At 34.1% G+C, this 27,846-nt stretch overlaps 3 protein-coding genes across 5 annotated transcripts in view; 1 reads left to right on the plus strand and 2 right to left on the minus strand.

Moving 5' to 3' along the window:
* LOC135137628 (uncharacterized) overlaps positions 1–27,846 on the minus strand; it is a 430,031-nt gene that overhangs the window by 282,662 nt on the left and 119,523 nt on the right. The gene's annotated exons all lie outside the window — the stretch shown is intronic.
* On the minus strand, positions 4,402–6,546 carry LOC135137402 (heat shock 70 kDa protein-like). Its single transcript, XM_064067033.1, has 2 exons — positions 6,217–6,546; positions 4,402–6,167 (listed from the first exon to the last, which is right to left on the minus strand). The coding sequence occupies exons 1-2, from the start codon at positions 6,422–6,424 to the stop codon at positions 4,546–4,548; spliced, it is 1,830 nt and encodes a 609-aa protein (XP_063923103.1). The 5' UTR covers positions 6,425–6,546; the 3' UTR covers positions 4,402–4,545.
* On the plus strand, positions 6,680–8,713 carry LOC135137471 (heat shock cognate 71 kDa protein-like). Its single transcript, XM_064067137.1, has 2 exons — positions 6,680–6,944; positions 6,995–8,713. Exons 1-2 carry the CDS (start codon positions 6,737–6,739, stop codon positions 8,224–8,226), a joined length of 1,440 nt encoding a protein of 479 aa, XP_063923207.1. The 5' UTR covers positions 6,680–6,736; the 3' UTR covers positions 8,227–8,713.

The raw sequence follows: 27,846 nt of genomic DNA on the forward strand, positions 1-27,846 counted from the left end.
GAAGTTAAAGGAAAAAGTTCAGGAAGACCGAAATTAGTTTCAGAAAGAAGTCAAAGGCTCCTTGTAAAACTTTGTAAAAAAAATCGAAGAAACACATTGCGAGACATGACAGCACAATGGACGGATGAAATAGGGCATAAGCTGTCACGAGAATGTTGTAGGAAATGGATTCACAAGTCAGGATTAAGTTTTTATAAGGTAATTTTTAAGTTTTTGGTTTACATTTGTTCCACCGTGCCGTTACAGGCCAAAGAAAAACCTTTAATAACGGCAAATCAAAAGAAAAATAGGTACAACTGGGCAAAGTCTAAGCTGGCATAGACCATGGAAGATTGGTCAAAGGTCATTTTTAGTGACGAGTCAAAATTTGATGTGTGCGTGGGAGATTTGCGGAGAAGAGTGATAAAATCAAAAAGTGAAGCGTTCAATAAAGACTGTTTAAAACGAACTGTAAAGTTTCCTAAAGGAATAATGGTGTGGGGATGCATGTCAGCTAAAGGGTTGGGGAATTATGAATTGGTGGAAACGACTATTAACGCCATGAAATACCAACAAATTTTTGAAAACAGTTTGTTGCCCTCTGTTGAAAAACTGTATCCGGACAACGATTATATTTTTCAACAGGACGGTGCATCATGTCATACCGCAAAAAGTACTAAGAAATGGTTTGGGGATCATGATATAAGAGTCCTTTCATGGCCTGCGAACAGCCCTGACTTAAATGTCATTGAGACACTTTGGCACGACATAAAATCCGTTTTGCGCAACAACCCCCAACGAACACTCTTAGGTTTAAATGCAAAAATCGACGAAGTTTGGGCAAGTCTTACTCCTGAATACTGCAGAAGTCTTGTAAGTACTATGCCTACAAGGATACGCGCAGTAATCAAAGCAAAAGGAGATGTTACAGCATACTAAGTAAAAAAAAATACTCATGTCCGAATATTTAGTTGCCAAGTTTATTCGTTCATATCAGCTTTTTGTTGTGTTATCATTTTGTTAAGTTAATAATATTACAATTTTTGTTCAGAATATTGCATTAAAGATACCTACTTATATATTATTCTAGTTTTGTTTTTGTAAAATGCATTTTTTTTCATTAAATTACAATTTTTTGTATAAAAGAATACGTGTCCGAACATTTAGTTGTTAGGGCTCGTATTTTGTATTCGATTTTAATAATGGGGATTATCCTTCCTTAAATAACTTTATGGCGGACGTTAATTGGGAAACATATTTTAACGGTATGAGCATTGATGAGAAAGTTTCTTTGTTTTATGATATTCTTTTTGTTGGAATGAATAACTTTATTCCCAAAATAACTATCAAGTCTAGCAATTATTCATACCCTAAATGGTTTAATAGAGATCTAAAAAATTTGTGTTTTCAAAAAAAAACTTGCTCATGCAAAGTATAAGCAATCGGGGAAACTGGTAGATTACCTTCAATTCAAGTCACTACGTACAAATTGTAAGGATCTTAGTAAAAACCTTTTTGATTCCTATGTTGCAAGTGATTCGAAATACTTCTGGAAATTTGTTCGAGATAAAAGTAAGGATAGTGCAATACCTAACTTTATGACATTTGAAGATAAAACTGCGAACAATGGGAATGACATCTTGGGCTTGTTTGCGGAATATTTTTCGTCTGTATATGTGTCTGATTCTAAAGTTGTGTCGGATTATGTCGGTCATAATTTTCTAGAAGTGTTTGACGGAGGCTTAAAAATTACACTTTCAAATGTTTTTCAAGCGATTAACAAACTTAAAACATCATGCTCTTCTGAACCAGATGGAGTGCCTAGCATACTGTTGAAAAAGTGTATATGTACTTTAACGGTCCCATTATTTTTATTATTTGAAGCATCTCTTAATGAGTGTAAGTTTCCGGACTGGTGGAAGAATAGTTATGTGATACCAATTTTCAAAGCTGGCAGTCGAACAAAAGTTGAAAATTATAGGGGTGTTTGTAATCAATCGATTATCCCAAAGATTTTAGACGAGATAGTTTCTACACAACTGCAGTGGATGTCTTATTCCATACTATGTGATAATCAACATGGCTTTATGAATGGAAAATCTTCTCTATCAAATCTACTGACATATTATACGTTTCTTAACGAATCTTTTCAGGGTAAAGTGCAAGTTGATTCTATTTATACGGATTTCGCTAAGGCATTCGATAGGGTTAATCATAGCATCTTAATTTCAAAACTGAGTCATCTGGGTTTTCGACATGATACTATTAAATGGTTGCATTCTTTCTTATCTGGTAGATGTCAGCAAGTTAGAATTGGTAATTTTAAATCTCAATCTTTCAACGTTACTTCGGAGGTACCCCAAGTGTCACATTGTGGACCGATTCTTTTTTTGCTTTTTATCAATGATCTGCAATATTGTTTCAAATCTTCAAATTTTTTGCAATTCGCTGATGATCTAAAAATTTATAAGTGTATACATTCCGTGGAAGACGCGTATGCATTACAGTCAGACCTGGACAGGTTACCAGAATGGTGTCTTGGCAATCAGTTATTTTTGAATACTAGCAAATGTTACTCAATATCGTTCGCAAATTTAAAATGTACTCTAGCACATACATATAATATATACGGCATTTCATTAAAATAGTTGGTGAGGTAAAAGATCTTGGAGTCATCTTTGACACTAAGTTAACCTTTAAGAATCATTATAATTATATTTTTAAAAAAGCTATGAACATGTGGGGTTTTGTGTGGCGCATGCTATCAACAAATTCTTTAAGGGTTCTCTATTGTTCTTTGGTACGATCACAGTTGGAATATTGTTCTTCGGTCTGGCACCCTTACTATAAGTCTGATATTGATCTTTTAGAAAGGGTTCAGAAGAAATTTCTTCGCTGTATTGAATTTAAACTACGGTTGACTCACCAAGCGGGAAATTATGAAATAGAGAAATTATGAATTTACCATCTTTAGATCTTAGGAGAACATTAGCAGACGGGTGCGTTTTGCACGGAATTATAAATTTTTATATAAACTGTCCGTACCTTTTATCAAAATTGTCATTTTATGTGCCTCAAATCGATGTATGCGTAACACGTACTTATAAAATATTTAGGATTTCTTCATCAAAAATAAATTTATCTATTAATAATCCGATTAAAAGATTTATGGAGTTAGGAAACAGGTTAGCTTCTATAAGATCATTTGATTTATTCATAGAGTCAAAAATTTTATTTAGGAAACATTTTTTATTAATCTTAAATAGTGGATAGTTAATATTCTATAGTTACAATTTAAAAGTGGGTATTTATATAACGTTAATGTTTTTAGTTAGGATTAGAATGTTTGTATCAGGTTTTGCAATTTAATGTAATTATTATTGTAAACGTGGAGAATTCTGTAAATAAATAAACAAACAAACAAACATTAGATCTACCTAGTTGGTAAATGTTACAAGATATTTGACTTTATATACAGTAACTGTAAGGATTTCACTAAAATTAAATCCTTAAATGATTTGTATTTTTCATTAATAAGATCACATGTCGAATATGCAGCACTTGTTTGGAATCCGGTATATAATTCCTAAATTAACCAATTTGAGGCGGTTCAGAGAAAATTTTTGAAATTTATGTGCTATGTAATAATGCGTCTACGCTGCCAGAGGTTGTGATCATGTAGAACTATTATTTTAGCTTAATTAATTTCAAAATTTCATATGTTATTTTATACAAATGTATCCAAAACCAGTACGCTTATACGATCACCAATTTCTATTATGTGTGAATATTTTAACTTAATTTTTAAAGAATGTGATACTTATTTTGATTCTGAGAAACAGTTGTTTAATGGAATAATTAAGTTACGTGAAACTAAATAGTTAAGCATTTTTTTTCTTTGTTCGTATTTTTTTTATTTATACGAGTATTTCCTACCATTTTTCTTAAATATTTTTTTTTGTTCAAATTTATACATTTCCTGTAATTGGGTGCGACCTGTTGGAAATAAATCTATTATTATTATTATTAAAATCCAATAAAGAAAGTAGTAGAGAAAATATCGAACAGCAATAAACGCCGAAAATTCAAGAAACATTCGACACCCGAAAACGCTTCTAACGAATGGAAAAACAAATCTTTATGCAAAGTTTATTCGGGTGTAAACCGATTTACGACTTACCTTGATTCTTTGTGACATATATTAGTTTTTGCCATCAATCTCTAGAGTTCAAATTTTGTAATTCACACAAAATATTAAACAAAAGGTTTGTTATTATTCTAAAAAGTAGTAAGCAATGACTGTAACATTCTCTGGTATTTATAATGGGTTACTTGTTTCAGATGTATTTTAGTAAGTAATATTTCACGCGACGGCAACACTGCAGACCTTTGTTTTAATGACACTTTCAATAATACAAGATAGCGTTTTAGATTTTTCTTTATTTTTTAATTAAACAGTCTTATTTCTAATGGTTATATTTAATAAAAAAAAATATAACATTTATTTCACACAAAACATACCATAATTTGTCAATTTAAATCGAAAGATAATAATTAAAGTATAATTCAGCAAGGAGGCATACACTCAAAATTGTAACATTGGGCAAATTTTTCACATTCGTATTGAACTTCGGCCAACATACTTTGTACCTCATGTATTTTATCAATACCTAAAGACACCGCAACATTTTTTGTATTCTCACACAAATCATGAATTGCCTTGTGTTTTCTGATTAATTTCAAAAACCTCAGATTATATTGCACTGCCTCGCAATAGCTCAATAGGTACTCTTTTAGAGCCGCAAAGTTTTCGAAAGAGTCATCTTGAGCTTCGTGCTCTTCAGCGTCTACCAACGTACTCACAATTTCATCCTCACTTCTCCAACCTCTCGTATACGACAAATTTAATTCTTTAGAATTATTGCGCAACACCTCCGACGCTTTAATTTTTAATATACCATTTTGATCAACTATTACTGTTACCAGAACTCTACACAATCGTGGTGGTGCAGGAGTGATATTGTTTAAAGTCAAAAAACCCAAATAACGATTTTTCGTCGCTTCGACACGTTCACCTTCATACACATCAAACCGTAAAGACGTCTGTTGATCTTCGGTTGTACGAAATTGTAGAGTGTTTTCTGCGGGTATTGGAGTATCTTTTCTTACAATAAAATGCATTCGATTCACATAATCCATCACCCCGAGTGATAACGGAACAACATCGGTCATTTTCATTTTTCTTATTTTTTGTTTCGAACTATTGGCCAACATTGCAGCCTGAAGAGCAGCTCCTTCGGCCACACATTCATCCAAATTTACAAACTTGGTTAAAGATTTTCCGTTAAAATAATTGGACAACATCTCTTGGATTTTTGGAATGCGACTAGAACCTCCCGATAGGATAACGTTATTGATTTTATTAATCGGTACTTTTGAAGATTTAAGACACCTGTCGACGATTTTGATGGTCCTCTCGAACAAATTCTGAGCTCTGGACTCAAACTGCTGCCGACTCAACTCAATCGTCACAACGCGTTGGTTAGGCACAAACCCATCCAGAATGATGATTGTCTGTTCGGCTGTTGACAACTCAATTTTGGCCTCTTCACATTTATTTTGTAATCTACGTATCTCTCTTCTTTCTTTTTTAGGATAATATCTATAGGTTTTTGCGAGTTCCTCTATGATAAGATTATCGAAATCCTTTCCTCCTAGATTTGTATCTCCGTCCACACCGATGATGTCAATGTTGTTAGAATGCTTTTTTAGAACGGACACATCAAAAGTACCGCCACCTAAATCGTAAACCAACGAATAAGACTCACTTCTAATGTCTTTTTTATAGTAAAAACTCAAAGCTGCTGCCGTAGGTTCGTTAAAAAGCTTCAGAACGGTAAATCCAGCCTGATTAGCTGCAGCTAAAATAACTTCTCGCTCGATCGACTTAAAATATGCTGGTACTGTTATAACAGCTTTGCTAACAGCATGTCCTAACTTAGTTTCGACGTCTTTCTTTAATTTTGTGAAAATTAAGGCGCACACTTCTTGGGGTGTTAACTTCACTGTTCCGTTCTCCCGTTCTATTAAAATCACTGGGGTACCAGAATCGTTTTTCACATCGAAGGAATAGTATGGTAAATTTTTTTTAAGGCTGTTGAAACTTTTCCCAACAAATCGCTTTATTTCTAAAACATAACATTTAGATTTTGCTTTAAGAACATGTAAAATTCTTACCATAAATTCCGTTGCTTGGTAGCATGTCTGACATTTTTTTAGCACATTGGCCGACGATCGGTGCTCCAGGTTTCTGCAGAAAAAACACGTAAGACGGTGTTAATCTTCCCCCATCTGAGTTTTCTAAAACTTCGAGCGCACTTTTTCTGTACACGCAAACACAAGAATTTGTAGTTCCGAAATCTATACCAATTGCTATGTCGGCCATGATATTCCGATAACTATTCAACGCAACTCTCGATTCCTACACCATATTTTATCTGTTATTTTATCGTCCTAGAGATTTAGGGGACTCCCATTTAGTATAGCGGTATCGTACACTGCACTACTAACACACAATGGTTTTAAAATAAATATCTCACTATCCAAAATCGCGTTGTCTTTGATATGGAAAAGATTAAAAGTATAGATAACTTATCAGTGGAAATGCGATATATTTTATATACACCGACATGAATCCAGTCCGTGACACCTGAATTGCGAACTTGTGGTAGATGTCAGTTTACTGGACTACACAATTATGGACGACCTAGCTATTGGCATCGATCTGGGAACTACAAATACCTGTGTTTCTTGCTACAAAAATGGTATAGTGGAAATTTTAGAAAATTCCGATGGAGGAAGACTTACTCCGTCTTGTGTATTTTTCTTAAAAAAGACTGGAGGACCAGTCGTTGGACAATGCGCGAAGAAAATGACAGACATGTTGCCATCTAATGGAATTTATGGTAAGGTATTAACCATGTACTTGCACCAAACTTCAGTATCTCGCTTTTAGAAATTAAACGATTTGTGGGCAAAGGTTTCAACACAGTAGAAAAAACGCTGCAATATTTCTCCTTCACAGTAGAAAACAGCTCCGACTCTCCAGTAGTAATAATTGAACGAGAAAATGAAACGCTGAAAGTGACTCCACAAGAAGTGTGTTCTTTGATTTTGAAAAAAGTAAAACAAGACGTGGAAACCAAATTGGGACACACCGTAAACAAAGCTGTTATAACCGTTCCTGCTTATTTCAATACGACCCAAAGAGAAGTGACTTTAACAGCAGCCAACGAAGCAGGTTTTACCGTCTTAAAACTATTTAATGAGCCAACAGCCGCAGCTTTAAGTTATTATTTTAAAAACGACGACGAAAGTGACTGTTATTCTCTAGTTTATGATTTGGGCGGTGGCACTTTTGACGTATCCATATTAAAAAAAACTTCAAGCAATATTGATATCATTTGTGTGGACGGTGATACACAGATCGGTGGAAAAGATTTCGATAATCTTATCATTGATTATGTTTGTGAGCATTTAAAAAAAGAATACAATTATGATGCGAAACAAAACAGAAGAGACATGCGCAGACTACAAAATACCTGCGAAGCAGCAAAAGTTGAGTTATCAACCCTTGAAGAAACCAGCGTTATTCTACATGGTTTTGTTCCTGACAACAGAGTGGTAGAAGTAGAATTAACAAGAAAAGATTTCGAACTGAAAGCATCCACTTTAATTAAACGAACAATCAACATTGTTGACAGATGTCTTAAGAGCTCTGAGATTTCAAAAAACGAAATTAGGGACGTTATACTAGCAGGTGGTTCCAGTCGGATACCGAGGATTCAAGAAGAATTATCTAGATATTTTGGCGGTAAAATTCTCAACAGATTTGTTCATCTTGACGAGTGCGTAGCAGAAGGAGCTGCTCTTCAAGCAGCAATGTTAGCCAACAACCCTAAACAAGAAATCCGGAAATTGATAATGACGGATGTAGTTCCATTATCACTGGGAACAAAAGAATGGTATGGAAAAATGATTTTTATCATAAAGAAAGGTACTTCAATACCGACAAAAAACTCTGTAACTGTGTTTAACGCATTCGATCAGCAGAAAAAGGCCTCTTTTGAAGTGTTCGAAGGTGAACATTTAAATGCAAAAAAAAATCGATATTTAGGCTTGCTCACCTTAGAAAATATCACTCCGGCCCCCCCGAATGAAAGAAAACTTTGTTACTTTTGCTATTGACCATAACGGTGTACTGACAATCACGGCAGCCGAAAATTCCACCAACAATATGAAAGAATTAACTATCACATACACGAGAGGATTTCGAAATGATGCTGAAATCAAAGAAGTTTTCAACGACGTTGAAAAGAACAAAGAAGAAGATAAACTATTTGCTATATTTGCACAACTAAAATCGTGGTTGATGGCTTACTGCGAGGCTGTAAAATATAACTTAAGGAATCTAAATCTCATTGAAGAGCATATAGAGATATACAAATTATGCGAAACTAATCAAATAAAAGCAACACATTTGGATGATGACAGTCAAACCACGTTGGAAAATCTGATAAGTGAAACTAAACAGGCATGTGAAAATATAGTCAAATCACTGAAATTTACAAGAATGCCGCATCCTCAATAAGTTTCAACATATCGCATTTAATTATTTAGGAATACTCAAAAGAGAATTTTTATTGTTTAGTCCAATAAAAGCACAAATGTTTAATGCATGTTTTTTTATAAGCATAACTTACTTGCTACTTTAGTAAAAAAAAACAAATAATCCGTAATGTTACAGTCATATGAAAATATTAGTCAAAGTCAACTAATCAAAGCTTAATTCGTAACGAAAAATATATGACACCAATTTTGCCTCGAATTTTGAAAAACAAAAATTGGTTATTTCGACAGAACTTTCCTCGCCTCTAAAATACAAGTTCAATAAATCCTGCTTCTTTGAAAAATTATAAAAAAAATGATTTCGCGATTTTCGTCTTGTGATAACCTCTATAAAGTAAACAATATATTTTAAACAGATAACCAACTGCAGAAAATGTAGATATTCTCGATTTCTCAGTACATGCTTAAACTTCGACTTGTTTATATGTTTATGGTTCTAAAAAATTCCACTATTAGCACATTCAGATTACAAAGCACCAACGGTTAAAAGAACATTAAATTTTACTGATTTTGTTTTCTCAGTTTTTTTCCAAAAACACTTATAAATTTGAAACACCTTTGCGAAAACTGTAAATGACGAATAAATTTTGATTAGCGATTTACGATGCTTTCCATTACCATAAAATATTTGCAGATACAAAGATAAATTGTAAAATACTGTTATAAAGTTTCATTTTTGCTTCCTAAAAATGTAGATGTCAAGGGTAAAAACTCAACACGGTTCATAAATCACATGTAGAAAACATGTTATTTTATAAAAAAACGAATAAACGAATAAATTTTGATCCACAATAATTTTTTTGCCCAAAAAGTATACCTAGGTAATAGCAGGATAGTACAAGAACAAAATAAATTGACTGATACATTAATTTTTTTCAGTCACCGTGTATAAGCCAATCTAAATAAAGACGTTTGTAACTGACATTTTCGGGAAAATGATCTGACTCGTTCTTAATTTGATCAATAAAAATTATGAAAGCAATAATGAATCCCAAGTAAAAACTCATCACATTTTGCACATTTTGGGTAGAATTTATTCAGCAAAATTTTGAGATGACGTCAATTTTTTAGGGTGATGAGCAAACACATTTTGATCAAACATTTATCAGGCTTATGATAACTTTAAAACATCTATAAGATCTCAAAGCATTCGGTATTGTAGTTCCTAATTAAATCAATAAAATAAATTTAAGCATTCATTTTTTTGAGTGACTCTGTATATGCAAATCCAAAAAATATGAATGGAATGATAAATCACAAGTACAGACTCCTCATATTTTGGATATTTTAGATTTTAATCGGCAAACTTTTCAGCTGACGTCATCAATTTTTTGGAGAGGATAAGTAAATATATTTTGATTAAAAATTTATCATGCTTATCATAACTTTAAACATCTGCAAGATTTCAAAACATTCGGTTTTGCAGATTCCTAATTAAATTGCAAAATATTGTTTATTAACGATCTACCATTCCTACGATAACCTTAAAACGCTTCCAAATTTTCAGCGTATTTGCTTGTGAAATTTCAAAGTTTAATTGTTAAATGTTGTTACACAATTTCGATTTTTTCCCAAAGGTCTGGATGTCTAGGGTTAAAACTCCACACAAATTCATAAATCAGCAAACCACACATTCAAGAGTGTGTAATTCTATAAAATTAAAAGAATTTTTTTTCCGCTAAATGACGTCATCACCTTTTGAGGAGGCACAAACAAAAAAATATTGATTTATGAATTTATGTGAGGCTGTTTTATTTTAAACAGAACACATATTTTATTTATAATCAAACGTTATTTATGATTACAATGGACCGCCGTTAGGTAATAGTTATATTATGATACGAGTTTTATAAGAAGTATTTTAATTTAATTACGCCCTACAGGAGTAAACGAAGAGTCTGTGTATTCTGTAACCGCTTGTAAGCAGGAATATCTGGCCAAATACCGTGATTTAAGAATTCAAGAAACATCGTTAGAGGTTCACATTAGATATGTAATCAACAGATTTGTTCGAACTGGCAGTGTCAACAAAGGGAAATCTCCTGGAACACCTTCAGTATCTGAGGACGTTGTTGATGATTTGAGACGACTTGAACACAATCCGCAAACATTTTCGACAAAATTTCCTTAGCAGTCAGGAATTCCCATTGCAACATGATATTGAATAAAGGTATTGATGAAAGGATCAAAGAACATTTTTGAAATTAAAAAGAGAGTGAACATGTGTCTTGAAGAAATGGTAAACATTTTCAACATTTACTGTGATGTTTAACCGCTATAAATTTGTTCCATACATTAGTTTTATTTTTTAATAAGATATGAAACATTTAGGCAACCAATTATATAGATACGTGTGGTATTTGTTGTGCGTCCTTGAGCATTTAGCAAAGTTTAAAACTGGGAGGCGGCACGTTTTCATGACCTACTTCAACTCTAAAATCATTTATACAAAGCCTGTAGAAGCAGCTGTTAACAGTATTCTCAACTTATATTTTTACAAACATAGGGTATACTTTTAGCAAATCATAAGTTGACGAACAGTTAACAAAACCTGGCTGCATTTAAATGTAGTAATCAATAACTTTTGTTTTGGTCGATGGCTAAGTTAGCGCTTAGTATTAACATTGCAATTTCATGGATATAGTTCTCGCATTTATTTGAAATAGGTTAAAGATTTTGTGAAATGTAAACAGCGATTTTTTTTTGAACACTTGAACTCGCTCTAATTTCGTCAGGCTGTTTGTTCTTTCCAATTTTTTTAATTTGTAGTATAAATGAGACTGCTTCTTCAAAATCGTATATTGTGTAACAAATGCATGAAGTGGATTTTTTTTACACAAGGATGATGCAACACGGGTCGTAGGCGAGTTTTGCAAAACACGGAAGGTAAAAAATTCTTCACCACCACCACCTTACATGGAGCAAATTAAACAAAGTATAATACTTATATTAATTTGCTTTATTATTGTATAATTGGTAATTATAATGTTATAACTTGTTAAGATGCCGAAGTCCATTTTTACTGAAACCATTAATCAGTTATTTATAACGGTATTATTTTTCATGGCCCTTTTAACAGTTTGATTTGGATTGACAGCATTTGGTTTGCCATTTTATTTTTGTATTCGATGAATTTTTGACGTACCCAGTTTTCCGCGATGCTAGATTTCTAGCCTACGTGTTTTTTAATGGTACGAACGTCTAGAAAAATAACCCATATGGCTCTTCGACATTAGGCGATTTGAAATATTTTTCAATTTTCCAATTTTCCAATTTTGTTTATTCGGATGACCTGGCGCGTACATTTTCCCCTTTTTTGGTTATGAATGACTTTGTTTCTGAGTAATTTTACGGACGACGTGACGCATATTTTTTATGTAATTCGAAATTTTCAGTTACTGTGAATTTTCTTGTTTTTTTTTTTTGGCTGTCAAGTACATACATTATAAGAACGTACATTAGTTTGTAATGTTCCTCTCACAGCATCAGCAGTTCCAAATAACCTATGTGAAAAGCAAAAATAAAATATATATTTAAATACCTATAGGATATTAACCAATATTTCCACTTTGCTTAAGGCTTAAAGTACTCTTCGACAACGAGTAATGACTCCATGATGTTGATAATTTAAATTCCTCGATAATTCTAGCAAGTATGTTAGTATTGCATTTCATAAAATGATCAATGTTCTTCCTATTAGCCTAATCCCCTAATCCATAAATTTCTGGTATGGATTCTCCCAGACACTTGATGGTTTTTGAGGTGGCGATAACGAAGTACTTGCTTTATTTGCTACCGCTGTAATTTCTGGTCTTCGGCAAATCTAAATCTAAATTCGAATCCCAATTGATCATGTAGTTGATGAAAAATATCCCAACATGCTATAAATTGAACATGTTGTTGTTGTTATTTCATGAACGGGAGTAGAAAAAAGTTACTTCAAAAAAATATTACTCACGTAATAAAACTTGCGTCCTATGAAATTCCTTTCCTCAATTTTGATCGAACTTACATTTTACTCCACGGAAACAATATATGAAGGTAAACTCTTCTTTAAAGACAGCATAATACGTGATTGTTTTGTTATTCCATATTACATAACGTTTCTCTTCAAGTCACTGTTCATTCCTGAACTCCTGATGTACGTATCGCAACGAAAAGCCTCTAAAGTGTTTAATAATAACCAGTTAGACTAAATCAGGTTTGAAAAATAGCGTAGCAATCTTAGGGTAATCTGACTTTGATTACATAGAGCGTGCAAGCTGTCTCGGGAAATAAAACGAAATCCTTTCTTTTGTAGTATCTATTCAGAGCTTATACAATTTAATAATGATTGTACTGGCGGACAGCGTATGTCACTCTATGAATACCCTACACAAGTACAGTTAAATTTAATTTAACCAGTGACAATAGTCTGTTACAAAAGCTTCAATAGCGATGGTCGTTTCTTCACTTTTAAACAGATATTAGTTTAATCGATTTTTTTACACCTTTCACGTACACTATAAAATCCAATAAACACACATTCAAGCGACAACTGACGATGATGTTCCGGCGTGAAGCTTCACAAAAACACATAAAACATCTCTGTTTATAGCTCGTCCATCGATTTATGGTTGTAACGTTAACCCACCTCACATCACATCTTCTAAAAATAACAATAATTTTATGTCACACATGTCAGGAGCAATATGGTACAGTGTTTATGGAATAAGAGTCGAAAGATATCACCGTACGTCCTTGGAATTTGCATAAGAATAAGACGTAATGTTCCTGCATAAATAATTAATTCCTTTTGCAAGCACTATTGTAAAAGTTAATACATACCTACACGTTGTAATTATTCGCGGAATATGAACTCGTAAATGTAAATTTCGTGCAATCGTGTAATAAATAAAACGAAAAAAAGGCAGTGTGTGGTTGGGGAGGAGTTGAGACAGGCGAGGCTAAATTTACTTTTACCTGACAGAACGCATACTTATGAGAATATGTAATTTTTTGGTATCTTACAGTTCTGCAATGTTATAGTTTTGTGTTTAATTTTTATTTGGATCAAGCTGTTTGCGAACCGTGTTACTTTTGGAATAATGAATAATTATTTAGTTTATGCATTGATCTAATAAAGGAGTGGATGGAGCCTTGTGTACGTTTCCATACGCGAGCGAGTGTAATCAACACAAGAAAGAAATAGCAAGAGTTGTTATGCATCAGTGGGAAAAGGACGGCTGACCACGTAGCACGTGCTGGGTGGCAAAAAACGCTTCATTTGAACGGTAATTAATACGTTTTCTTAAGAATTTGTTCAAACAATCAATTACAACAAACGCTTGTCAATAAAAACTATATTTTTACAGTTTACATTAAAATTATGTGTAATATGAAACAACAAAAATCATGTTAAGTGGTGGAGATAGTCTTTTAATAAAATGAAATGTATACAGAATCTACAATATATTACGAATTCAGTTAATACAATAATCTTCTACAAGTTAACTAATCTTGTAGTGTATGTTCATTGGTAAATCTGAAATTTTTAGGATAAAATTAATCAACGTTCGATAAAAGTGACAGGGTGCCTAATTAAATTAAACATATTAAATTGTGTCGAATTTTCTAGTAAAATCTATTTTCTAAATCCACGTACAAATAACTAAAACAATAATAAATCAATAGATTAAAATTCCCTTTTTTTGTAGCAACAATCCATTTTTTTCGTAACTCGGAATGTTTACGGAATCTAACATAATTTTTAAATTACAATTACGAAATCCTTCGTCTCTATATGTGATTATTACATATGAAATGACACAGGATTGCTTTCTTTGCACGTTCTTTGCAATTGTACGCACAACACGATTTCACGATGTTTAACATATAGTCCGATAAAATACAACTTAAGAAGACTGTAGTCGTTTAAATAAGGTAACTGGAGCCTAAAAAACGTAAATTTGCAAAAATACACCTTTAAAGACCATGCGACAGCACGAAACAAACCGCCAGAAACACAGTGCTCTGCAGTTTCGCGTCAATGTTTTGCCACCCAGAGAGCCCTATCTCTGTCCCACTGTGTTGGCAACGCGCGTCTCTCTCTAAGTTACTTCCATATAATATTATTTCTATGAGTTTATGTAATAAGACTGCGACATTTTATTGTGCAAAAAGAACAACTCTTTCATTCATTATTATTAATAAGTTCTAGTTAGACCCATATTTCCTTCTTTGAAGGTTTTGCCAAAATATTTTTCTGAGAAGTGCAAGGAAGAGTGAAGATCACTGAAACACGGGCAAAATTGAAGCATGTGTAGATTGCGTACTAAAATAAAAAAAAAAATAAAATAAAATAAAGTACGTCTTCAGATGGATTTAAATAAGTTTAGGAACTCTGACCTCTACCATCTTATAGTCTTCGACAAAAAAACAAAACTTCTATAGCCATCTAGTACTTAATAGCCTCAATCGGTGGAAAATATTTAGTATATTATGCTGGGTTTTTATAAATGATTCTAAGGGCGTAGCTGGCCATGGATTTCAAAAATCCCGCTTCGCTGAAATTATGCCTCATTATGACAGTTCACACTTGTTAGTAATGCCATTTCACACTTGTCATTAATGTCATTTGTATCCTGTCATTTAAAGTCATCCTTTTTATTGTTTTAACGTTTTTCACTTTCATTATTAATTTACTATCGTAATGGGGCATTCGTAAACGGAAAGTGGCCAAATACCGTGATTTAATAATTCAAGAACCATCGTTAGAAGCTCACATTAGAGACGTAATCAACATATCTGTTGGAATTGGCAGTGTCAAAAAAGGGAAGTCTCCTGGAAGACCTGCAGTATCTGACGACGTTGTTGATGATTTGAGTCGACTTGAGCAGAACCCGCAGACATCTTTGACAAGATTTCCGCAGCAGTCAAGAGTTCGTGTTGCAACATGAAATTGAACAATGAGTGTTGACAAAAGGATTACAGAACATTTTTGAAATGAAAAAAAGAGTGAACATGTGACTTGAAGAATATTGTGAACATTTTCAACATTCATTGTGATGTTTAACCGCAATAAATTTGTTTTTTTTATTGAAATGAATTAGTTTTATTTTTTGTTATGCGTCCTTAGGCATTAAGTAAAGTTCAAATTTGAGAGGCGGTACGTATTCATGACCTACTTCGACCCTATAATCATTTATAGAAACACTGTACAACAATCATTTAATCATTGCCATTAAGACACGAGTCTTGGCGTGTCTCATACTGTCTTAATGGCCAATAAATGAGAGTTGTTGTCTATTAATATAGTCACAGAACTGCGACGAAAGCAGTGTCCAGTATGTATAAATTGGGAATTGGAAGATTTAAGAAAGTGGCAATCTCTTTTGCCATGTTTCCAAATTTATTTATTCCTACGTTTTGTGTAGTGCATTTACGGTTGACATAGTTGATAAAAATAGAAAGGCTTATACAATTTTCTGGGCAAAGGCTTATGTACTCCTACATATTTTGTAGTACTTTCCTATAATGGAAAATTTCCGTATTGTTTTGGTTTTAGTATCTTTAACAGTGACTGGAAGTGTGATCTTGGATAATAAATATGTATTTATTGCTAGGAGCATCTGCAATACATTGTTTTATCTCATTTGTTAAGAACGTTTCGGATATTTCTTCAAGTCCACTTTATTTATTTTTATTTATTAGAGTTTTAGAGGACATCAACCACATATGGTTTTTAGTCCCCGAAATTTTAAGTGTACATAATCACAATAAATTAAGAAAGACAATTTAAATTAGCTGATAAAGTTGAGCGGCTTTAAGGAAACCGATGACTTTATCTTCGGCAGCTTGGGTGTTGGCGAGGATATTTTCTAAAGTTCCTTCGACTGGCTGTAGCGCGATGATGGCTAAACTTGGAACAGCCAGTAAGAAGGTGTGCTACAGTATTGGGAATTTGACATTGAAGAAAGGCCTTGTTGGGTCAAATATCCAAGATGTGTCAAGCGAGTATGACCCAATTGAAGACGAGCGAGGACGATGGAATCTTTTCTAATATGCTTGTAGGTGATCCATTTTACTACGGATGATTTGATCGTTCTAAGGGTGGATGTAGTGTTGTTCCAAGAGTTTTGCCATTGTAGCAGAAGCACCTCTTTGATTTGGCATCAGAAGGTGGAGTTTGGGCGACCATAGTGGAGGATGTCGGCAGTTTCGTTACCTATCAGGCCTTGATGCGAAGGGATCCAGAAGAAGTGGATAATATGGAAAGTTGATCCTGGATTTGGCGAACCAAAAGACATGTGGAGTAGATTTGCTGGTTCTTGTGCAGGGCCGCCGAAGAGTCCGTGCAGATGACGAAATTGGGTGAGGCATGAGTAGATAGAGATTTCCAACTTAAAGCCATCACAATTTTTAGCTCCGTCTGTATAGAGAACCAACGGGTCAGGAATACTCTTTAGTTGGTCAGTGAATCTAGTTGAAAGCTAAGTGTTGGGCTGATCAGGCACAGCAAAGTTGTAGCGAATTTACCACGAACCTACGAGGAAAATTGGTTGAGAGGAATGGAAAGGAGGGGTGATATGGAATAGTTCAGTTCTTCTAGCAACAGAGAGTCTACGGTAGGCTGGCGGGCACCGGGAAGGGTTTTGCTCAAATCTTAACTGGGAGCGGCGGGTAAAACGGACATTGTGAACTGGATGGTTGGCATGTGCAGCCGTTGTGCGGAAAGCTCCACTCTTTATCCGCAGAGCTGTATTATGAATGGAATTCAGCGGTGCTAGGACGTGCGGTTTAGTGGAGGCATAAGAAATGGAGCCATAACCGGATTAGACTTCGATAAATACGTAAAATCATATCAGTTTCTGCTCCCCATTGGTGACTGGCTAGTGTTTTTAGAAGGCCTAAGCCTTTGTGACAGGCTTTAATGAGTTCTCGTATGTGAGCCTGCCAAGTGAATTTCTGGTCAAAAAGGAGGCTTAGATCCCTAAATTCAGGTACGAAGGTAATCGTTTGACCATGCAAAGTTAAAGAAGGTATAAGAGAAATAGACACTTTTGACAATCAAATTCCTTTAGGTTTTTCCGTTGAGAAGGTGAAGCCAGAGTCATCAATGATGAATTTTGACCTTTAATGTAAAGTTAAGTCATCCGCATATAGGAGGGATTTGACGGGAAGGTTAATGCCATTTACAATATCATTAATTGCTAGATTGAATAGGGTGGTACTCAGCACAGATCCTTGAGGCGTGTATCAAGGGGCCTTATGATTGACAGTAAGCTATTCACAGCAACCCTAAATGTTCGGTTTCTCAGAAAACTCCGAATGAACTGAAGGATTTTGCCGTTTATTCCACAATCACAAATCAGATCAAAAAAGATGTCAAATATTTATTGCCCATCCACAAAAGCATCATGGATTTCAGTTTCTAAAGTTAAGAAGTTATCAACCGGTAGGGCCGGAAACCGCTTTGGGTGAGATGCAGAACATTGGAGGTTTCCAGGAACAAAACTAAGCGTTTATTTCAATTTGTTCTAGCAACTTACACATGGTGCAAGTGAGAGATATTGACCTATATGATGAGGGGTCAGGTTTCGGTTTATTTGGCTTCGCAACTACGTAAGCAGTAGACAAAATGGTAGGGAAGGAACCACTCTGAAAGAGTTCATTATATCCTTGGAGGAGGTATGTTTTACCTTGAGAAGGAAGCTGTTGTAACAGGATTAAACGGACTTCATCAGGACCAGGAGCAAAATCTTTGCAGTTGTCTAGAGCAGTTGGAAGAACAGTGTGATAAGCAAATTCAATGGACCGGTATCAACTAGAGGAGTGTCGGTAAATGCTTCATAACAAGATTTTTACTTCCCGAGCGTAAGCAAAGGAAGTATTGTAATCGAGTCCGTCGGCCGACTTTCTACTTTTACGTTTTCTCGATCTTGCATGACCCCTAGAAGACGAAGAAATAGGTCTCCCATTTCCGTCTGTCTGTCTGTCCGTCTGTCCGTCTATCTGCCGTCCCGGATTTTTATTAGACAGATAATCTCCGAAAGTACTGGACCGATTGTTGTGAAATTTTGTACTTATATTAGGAATATCATGTAGATGGTAAAACGCTAACCAAAATTTGCCTAGTCATCCCCACCACTAATGCGATGACGTCACTTCAAAATTGTACATAGTAATGGGTCTTAAATTGTATTAAATAACATAGTCCTACATATGTAGTTTAAGACTCCGAATTGAGTTTTTACCCGAAACGTCCAGATTTTTGGAAAAAAAAATCAAAATTTTAAAACAACATTTTGCAATTTAATTTTGAATCTGCTAACCCGAATGCTTTGCAATGTGGCAGATGGTTTAAGGCTATAAAGAGCATCATAAATCTTTAGTCAAAATATATTTGATTATCCCCTCCAAAAACTTGATGACGTCAGTCCAAAAGTTTGCTGAATAAATCCGATCTAAAATGTACAAAATATGATGAGTCTGTACTTGTGATCTATCACGCCATTCATATTTTTTGGATTTGCATATACAGGGTGACTCAAAAAAATTAATGAATGCGTAAATTTATTTTACTGATTTACTCAGGAACTACTAAACCGAATGCTTTGAAGTCTTGAAGATGTTTTAAAATTATCATAAGCATGGTAAATTTTTGATCAAAATGTATTTGGTCGTCCCCCCTAAAAAATTTATGACGTCACCACAAAATTTTGCTAAATAAATCCTATCTAAAATGTACAAAATATGGTGAGTCGCTTGTTGTGATTTATCATTCCATTCAATTTTTTTCCATTTGCATATACAGGGTGACTCAAAAAAATTAATGAATGCGTGAATTTATTTTATTGAGTTAATCAGGAACTACAAAACCGAATACTTTGAAATCTTGCAGATGTTTTAAGGTTATAAAAAACATAGTAAATGTTTAGCCAAAATATATTTGCTTATCCCCTCCAAAAAATCGATAACGTCAGCTCAAAATTTTGCCGAATAAATCCTATCTAGAATATACAAAATATGATGAGTTTGTACTTGTAATTTATCATTCCATTTATATTTTTTGAATTTTCATATACCGGGTCACTCAAAAAAAAAATGAATGCGTAAATTTATTTTATTGGTTTACTCAGGAACTACAAAACCGAATGCTTTGAAATCTACTGCGAAAAAAAACATAATAGGTATGCAGTCGTCACGTTTCCGGCAGCGAGGGAAGTACTGTCTAAACTCCTTAGACCAATTTTTTATGTTCCAAAATGATGTTTTACCAATATGATTGACAGCAATTTTTCAATCCTAGCCTCAGGCAGGATCTGTTGTTCGGTAGCAGAAATTTTACTGACCATGGGGTCAGCATATAGTTCCCAATCTGCACTGGAAATTTTCCAACGAGATCGGACTTTGTAGTTTTGACAGGTCACGGACTCATACTGTCTGGAAATGGGAAAGTGGTCACTATTGTGGAGATCTGATAATAGTCCATTCCAGGAGATGCGCTAACGACAGTTCGCAAAAGGATCACTCAATGGCTGAAGGAAGTTCAGTTGAGGGATCAAGGCTCCGGAGTTTAAAAGTACGAGATTGGCAGAGTCTATGAACTTGGCTACTGTGTCTCCTTTTTTCCTCATGGTTGTGGATCCCCAGATTTGATGATGGGCATTAAAATCACCTAATAAGATTCTCGGGGAAGGACGTTGTAGTCTTATTAGTATTTTACTGTGTGTTTCCAGTAGGTTTAGGCAGATTTTAAAGGTCTTTAATTTTTCAATCATCTGCAAATAATATGTATATTTGTCGATTTAAAAAAAATTGAAAACTTTTTGTGAAAAATACTTAGGTGAGTTCATTTTTTGTACTAAATAGCAATTCATTTTTAACAACTACGGGATTATTATTGCAGTGCAATAGCGATCGGCACAGAGTTAACAGACTTGCAGAAATAAATCCAAGAAATTAACCCTCGAGAAACACTGCTATTTGCTTCAAAAGAGCTACTGTTTTATTTTTCGCATATATTATGCTTTTTTTTTACTTTTCAAGTGTAATTTGTTTACGCAGAGTGCACCTCAATTCGTGAACGTGATTTTAAAGTTATCATCAAAATATGACTTATTATACAACGTGTTTCAAAATGATTTTCATCTAGTCGCCTATGGTTGGAGCTTTTCATCAAGGGAAACATTGGGGTTGAAGCGATTTCAAAGCTAACCAGATGAAAATCATTATGAAACACCCTTTACTATGTATAATGATGCCGTAATTTAAAAATTATTAGCAGAACAAATGTTGTGATCTACGCATTCCCTACTTTAGGAGTTTATTTTATATCGGTTATAAATGAATCTTCAAATATCTTTGAAAATTTTGATAACACTAAAATTGACTTATAGTCAAAAGGACACTTATACTCGACTTCATGAATTGCAATGACGCATGACGTTCACACTTCTTAATAAGTCAAGTAATATGCTAATGAAAATGTTTACCACTGGAACAGAATAAAATTATCTATTTTGTTACCTACTTAATAACCTAAACTGGTATCTAGCTACGCCTACAGAAGATTTGTTTTTAATTTGTTTATAACGTTTTACACATTTTTGTTCTCAAGCCTGTTTGTAAGTTTTCGAGGGCTCATTTCATATTAGTGGTTGTGATGAACTGTATACCTACATGTACAAGTACATTAAATTTGGTTTTATTTTTCAAATATTTCTTTAATTTGGAGTTAACCTAGTTTGTTTTTTTTTTACTATAAGTAGTTTTCTGTTTCTTGGGAAAGGCTTCATTAAACCAGTTACTAAAAATTTGTGAAATTATGTGTATTATTTACAAGAACAATAGACATTGTTAAAATTCGATCTGTTAATTAAGTGAACAAATTCTAGTAATGCTTTCCGTGTAGTTTTGTTTCATTCCTATATACTGGGTGATTCAGTTTGATATTCGCACCCATTGATCTTTACAACTACTAAAAGACAAATATTAACTTGTAAAAGACAGAATTAATTGATTTAAGAATGTATGTTTATTTTGACGCAAAGAAAAACTAATTGTTATTTTTTTCCTGAAATTACTATGGTGTTAGCATTATTTTATTGTGAACTATTTGAAAAACGGAGCTATAATACAGAATTAAGTATTTTCGAATACATAAGCATAATATTGTAATAGTTACACTATGTTATAAATACTGGTAGGACCACGTTCCTATTAAGTAAATGTTTGAATAATAAGAATAAATAAAACAATAACAGACATCTAAATCAAATAATCTGTCACACTAAACTTTGCCCTTACAAAAAAGATTATGAGTCGATTACACAATCTCTTTTGAATTTCAAATACTTAAACATAAATGCAATGCCATAAATCAACCACCTACACAGCCATCACAAAGAAATCGATGGCCGTTTAACAACTCAATATCCGTTCCTTTAAAACATACATCTTCACACCTCAAACGTCTACAGACTAGTTAGACCACAACCCATTAATCTTCTTAGTGTCCCCAAAGAAAACGTCAGCAGTAGCTCCGACTAACAAAATAAATATGAGGCAATTTTTCAACGCCTCTTCACTCGCCAAGTGATTGACAGACAAACCAATCCATTATTTTTCTAAGTTCTTGCTCCTCACAACCCTTCCGAATAACACACTCGACGTGAGTTCGTGCCATCACAGCAAACTCGAAAAAGCCTGTACATAAAATTCCTCTTATTACACGTGCAAGTAGGAAAAAAATTCTGAACTGGCTGCTACCGAACAGGAAATTAAAATCGAGCGGATGTCATTTCTGAGATAAATACCGACATTTAGATAATTACGGCTAACCAAAGACGCACTTCGCACCTCAAGCTCGAAACTCCAGTTATAATAATTGGAACGCTGGGAACTTTTTCCTGTAGCACGTTGCCAGCAGGCTGTGCGAAACCGGAGGAAAGCATAGAATAAAAACCAGTGGCGGAATGTGCACGGGGGCACGAGGGCACGTGCGCGCTCCTCTCAGTCCGTATCACCTTTTATTTTCGAAGGCGTATTTAATTTTCAAAACTGAACTACTGTAATGGAATTCATTTTGTGATCAGGTCTTTTTCACAACAGAAGGTGTTCTTTGTCGAATCTTATTTTCGTAATGGGTGTAAAATTGCCAAAGTGTCGCAGTACTTCCAGACTGTTTTGAAGAATGTCAAAATTACTTTCGTAAAGTTTCTGATTATGAACATTTTCTAGATGCTCTTCCAGTCATACTCCGCCACTGCCTTTGATTCGAACGTATTATGTTACGAAAACACACTCTATCAACTTGTTTATATTTGGTCTGGCGCGGAGTGTCAGTTCGCACTTCTCTAACGACGATAGGAAACGGAGTCTCGATTGAAACTCCAATTTTCTTTGAATCTCTACAATTCGTCGAGTCACAATTCCAAACATAAAAAAGATGTTTTCATAAAGCCTAATACAAGACCAATTAGAACATGCAAAAATTTATTAGGAGTTCAAGTTAAACAAAGTTATATGAACACACTCTGTACACTCCTGTTACATACAATTACTCTGTTTCCACAAACACAAGACAGATTTTGTTCCTGTTTTGTTTCTGAAAAATTAACAAACTAGATGTTACAAAAAACTGATTTTTTATTAAAATAGCAAACTCTCTTTTCAAACCTATTCTGTGTGTTAAAATGATGAACCAATTAAAAATAAGTATGATTGCGGTAATTGAAGAAATCACAGAAGCAATTACGCTTGCGTGTGAATCAATTACATCTCATTCATTGCAAAGTGCATTCGAAAAAAAAAAAAAGAAAAAAGTTGTGTGAAGTTTGCCGAAGAACCTTATAATTTTAAATGATTGATCTGCGAAATTTCATTGAAGAGTTATCCCACAAAGTTTTTGTTGGTAGTTACAGCAAAACCAAAAAATATTGTATGCTTAAATGAAATTTGGAATTGCAAGCTCCAAGAAAATGGTATACTTTTGTAAAGTGAATCATACACATAATCTACCAATAGAAATTGTTGTGTCCAAATGCATGATTACAGTACTCTTGCTGCTTACGAAGAGATACCTTTTGTGTACTCAACAGAAAAGTGCGTCTTTGTTTTATATAAAATAATAAAGAAAAGTGCCACTTTTCTCGCTAGTTTCATTTGACTTTATTGTCCTTCTCCATTCACTAAAGTATTTGTAACACTTTTTATGCGTGTTTATCGATTTCACAGGTACTCAATTCGTAATTGTTTTTGCAAAAATGCCAAGATTTTTAAAATTATCCATTTTTTGCATTTTTTTGTATCTGTATCCATCATAGCGGATGGTACAAAATAATTAATTATGTATCAAGGCAATAAAGAAGAACTTTTTCGGCCGATCTGAAGTTTGAAGCATAGAAATCAATAAACCCATTAGATATGAATGTAAGCACGGTATATGAACACCTCTGCAGAACATTTGATGCGATTTGGTATATTTGTATAAAGTAAAAACCCAAATGGAAATAATATTTATGAAAAATAGTATCGAAAATCTGTTGCCACACTGATGAAAATTCTTTACCAGATTTTACAAGAAAATTGACAATGAAAATCTACTTGGATAATTAGACTGAATTTATTGTTTGGACAACTGAAGAATCTAATTTTATGCCGGCGAAGGGAAAATTATATTGATTCTAAAGTAGAAAGATATTTCCATGGTACAGCTGCATACATACTACATATCTGGAAATGAACGATATATGTACAATAAAAGTAAACAGGTCTTTGCTTAAATATTACAAATAATAACAAATTTACGAGAGGTATGGCATAATGGACCAAAATACTTCGTATTATAAAGTTTCGGATATACTTAAAAAATGGTTGTGGTCAATATTAACCTGTATTTTAGACACTGTTGTTCTGGTTCTCGCCTTCTAGTACAGTCGAAATACTTTTAATTTAATAATGCTTGTTGATGACCTCACCAAAAAAACAAGTGGGAAACGTAGGAAACTGCCTTGTTTTTTGAACATAAACGCCGAGAACTGAATAATATTTCTCATAAAAGGTATCAATGACACGATCGACATCATTACTTGCGTTATTCATAAATTCCCAGTTCATTCGGCCAACTTTGTGTAGAATGTCAATAGAAATCAACCTTGTGCGAAATGTTTTCAAAAAGAAATTTATTTTTAGTAGAAAAAGATTCCACGATTATTTCACTGAATAAAGCGGCATGATATCAACCTTTTCTTACAAATGAATGGTCACTTTAGTAGAGATTGTAAATCCTGGAAGGCCAAAGCAAAACAGAAAATTCTCTTATTTGAGTTAAACTCTACAATGCAGATTATGCTGTGAGAGAGCACTGACACATCCAATACACTCCAGATTTTGGAAGGTAATTTCCGTCAATTATCCTAACGAAAAGTATCAAGTATCCCTCTATCACTGTTGCATGTTTGCCAGTCTCCGAGTTTCTTGTAGTTCTGTGAATATTTAATAATTGTATAATTTGGATGTGCTGGAGTATACGAGTGTTAGGTAATAAATATTACTGCCGTAGTCTACTGGCTAATCAAGAAAGGTAAATTGCCTAAGAATCTTTAACTATTGTTATTTTTTTGTTTTATCCTAATGGGTATGAGGTATTAAAATAGTCCAACTAAATTTATTAAAATCAATTTTGAGTTTTGTAAATATACTGACCGACAAAAACACGGTCACAGTGAAATATTTCGCAAAACCACTTTAAAAACTATACACTCCCAGACAAAAAACCCAGGCACTTGAATTTTGTGTGATTGCCTGCAAAAAGGAAAATATGTTCATGTATTCATTAACAAGAAACAAAAAAAAGTTATAACACATAACTCTAAACAGCGTAAAGTTACAAATATTCAATTGTCCGAGTTTTTTTGTCTGGCGGTGTATTTTAACTAGCTAACATTTATTATATGGATAAATCTGGCCGCATAGAGCTGCTGCATTTTGTGCTTGTGTTGAATATAATACAGTTTTTACACAGCCCCAGAATTTATGGGTCCTGCTGTACCAATCCATTGTTGATTATATTCATTGTTTAAGTAGCGAACCACATCATGGTGAAAATATGCTGGGGCATCGTCTTGCATATACCATAAATCATTTCTCTTGACCAAAGACAAAGCGTCTAAAAGATTTTCAAAATCCCTCCGAAGAAAGTTATCTCAACTATCTTCAACAATGTAATTTCTGTAAATCCTATCTACGGAAAACAGATGTTGACTGTTAGAATTTCGAAGATTTATTAACCCATTTCGAGAAAAATTTTACTCGACAGTAAAAAGGATATTTTCAATAAGATTTTCATTTTCCTTGTTTCTGTGCAAGAGCCATCTACAGAAGTTCATTCTACGCTCGTAATCGTCTGGTCGTAAAGCTTGAACCCGATTGTAATGATATGGATGTAAATTTTCGTGATGTAAGAGGTTCCATACCGTCCAGGTCGAGATAACAACATCACGATTAATTCCACGAATGCTTAAATTTGGATCTTCAATTACCTTATCCAATATCAGCTCATCTCTTTCGACGGCATTGGCATCTGGATTCCTTCCAATAAACCAACAGAAGAATAAGTCATCCGCCAAAATCAGTCTTATCTGGGAAAGTACTAGCCCCCCGCCCATCCTCCCTTATTTTCTTAGAGGATATGTCATTTGCTAAAATCTGTCTCTTCTTGACAACTACTAACCCCACCCACCCACCCTTTATTTTCTTAGAAGAGTGGGTCATCTGTCAAAATCAGTGTTATCTTGACAAGTACTTTAGCTTCAAAATGTCCAAAATCACAGTCTCTTGTCGGCATTTACTGTCGCATTGAAATATATAAGGCCAACAATTCAAAGCAGCAATCCAAACACCAATTTTTTGAGGCCGTAAGAAACGAAATCCACGAACGCGTTAGGATTTTCACTGGACCAAATGCGCATTGTCTGTTTATTAATATAGCCTGAAAAATAGAAGGCTTCGTCTGAAAAAAAAAACTACTTCTACAGAGTGTCATCGTTCCAAGTGGGTTTGAAACCACTGAAAATAGTTAAGTCGCCGTGAAAGTCAACTTGCCAAAGTCATTTTTGAGAATTTAATTGGCATATACCTACAACAGCCCTGTTTGTTGAGCAAGCTTTCTCAAGGGTTTTCTGGGTGAAAGATTCATTCGCTGCTGCTATACATCGTCAATAATTTCTGGTGTACTTTTAGGTGGTCTTTCGTTGCCTGACTTACGAGTTACTGTCCATGTTTCAACAAATCGGCATAAGACCATTCTCATTCACCATTTTGCTAGTTTGTCCCACCTCTGTAATAACTTTTATTATTGAAATTGTTTGTTCTGTATCAAACTTAACTTCAGATTAACAGATTTAAATAATTATATTATATTTTTTTAATGAATTCCAAAGTACACTTGACAGGTTTTTTTTTTGGATCATGTGGTAATTCCCTCTATTCCCGAGTCAAACTGTTTTCACCAAGTTTACCATAAATTAAATCTTACTAATCATGGGTAACGAAGTTGTCAACTTTTAAAGTTCGAATGTGTCATTCTAAACGCGTTTCTCCTACCCTCGTACAAAGAACCACCACGACCCGCCGCTGCCAGGACAAGCAGCCAACCTTTTTTCTTAATGGATACCCTGCATAAATTAATTAAATATTCTATCAAAGACCGTTCATCGAGCGTGAAAGATTCCATTCTTTATCCCGTCGTATCAAAATTCCGCGGGAATGGTATTAAATAAACATCCGGCAAGTAGCTCGAACACGCTTCGTTTTAATTGATCGCAGATCATTTTAACTGTTCTTAACTGCTCGCTAATGGTTGTTAAGTTCGCGTTTGATAAATACTACTTACTGTGTTTTCTAAATCATTTGTAAATGGATTAGTCGTAGCTTGTGGCGGGTTGTTTTTGCAGAGATCGTAATAATCGTTCGTGCTTAATAACAGTATCATAGGTAATGAAAGAGGATTATTTCCTGTTGGGTGAGTGGATTGTAATAGGATCAGGATGTTTGAGATAGATGTTAGTGTCAACAACATGTAATGACGATAAAATGTATCACTCTAATGCAGTCGTTTGGTGATGTTGTTTTGGATAGTGGTTTTTAAAACTTCTTTACCTCTGATCGCTGAAGAAGTAAGAAGTGTTGAACTTA

This window comes from Zophobas morio, unplaced genomic scaffold, assembly GCF_036711695.1.
Source record: "Zophobas morio isolate AGI-343-1 ecotype UQ-CSIRO unplaced genomic scaffold, CSIRO_AGI_Zmor_V1 ptg000029l, whole genome shotgun sequence".
Lineage (NCBI taxonomy): Eukaryota > Metazoa > Arthropoda > Insecta > Coleoptera > Tenebrionidae > Zophobas > Zophobas morio.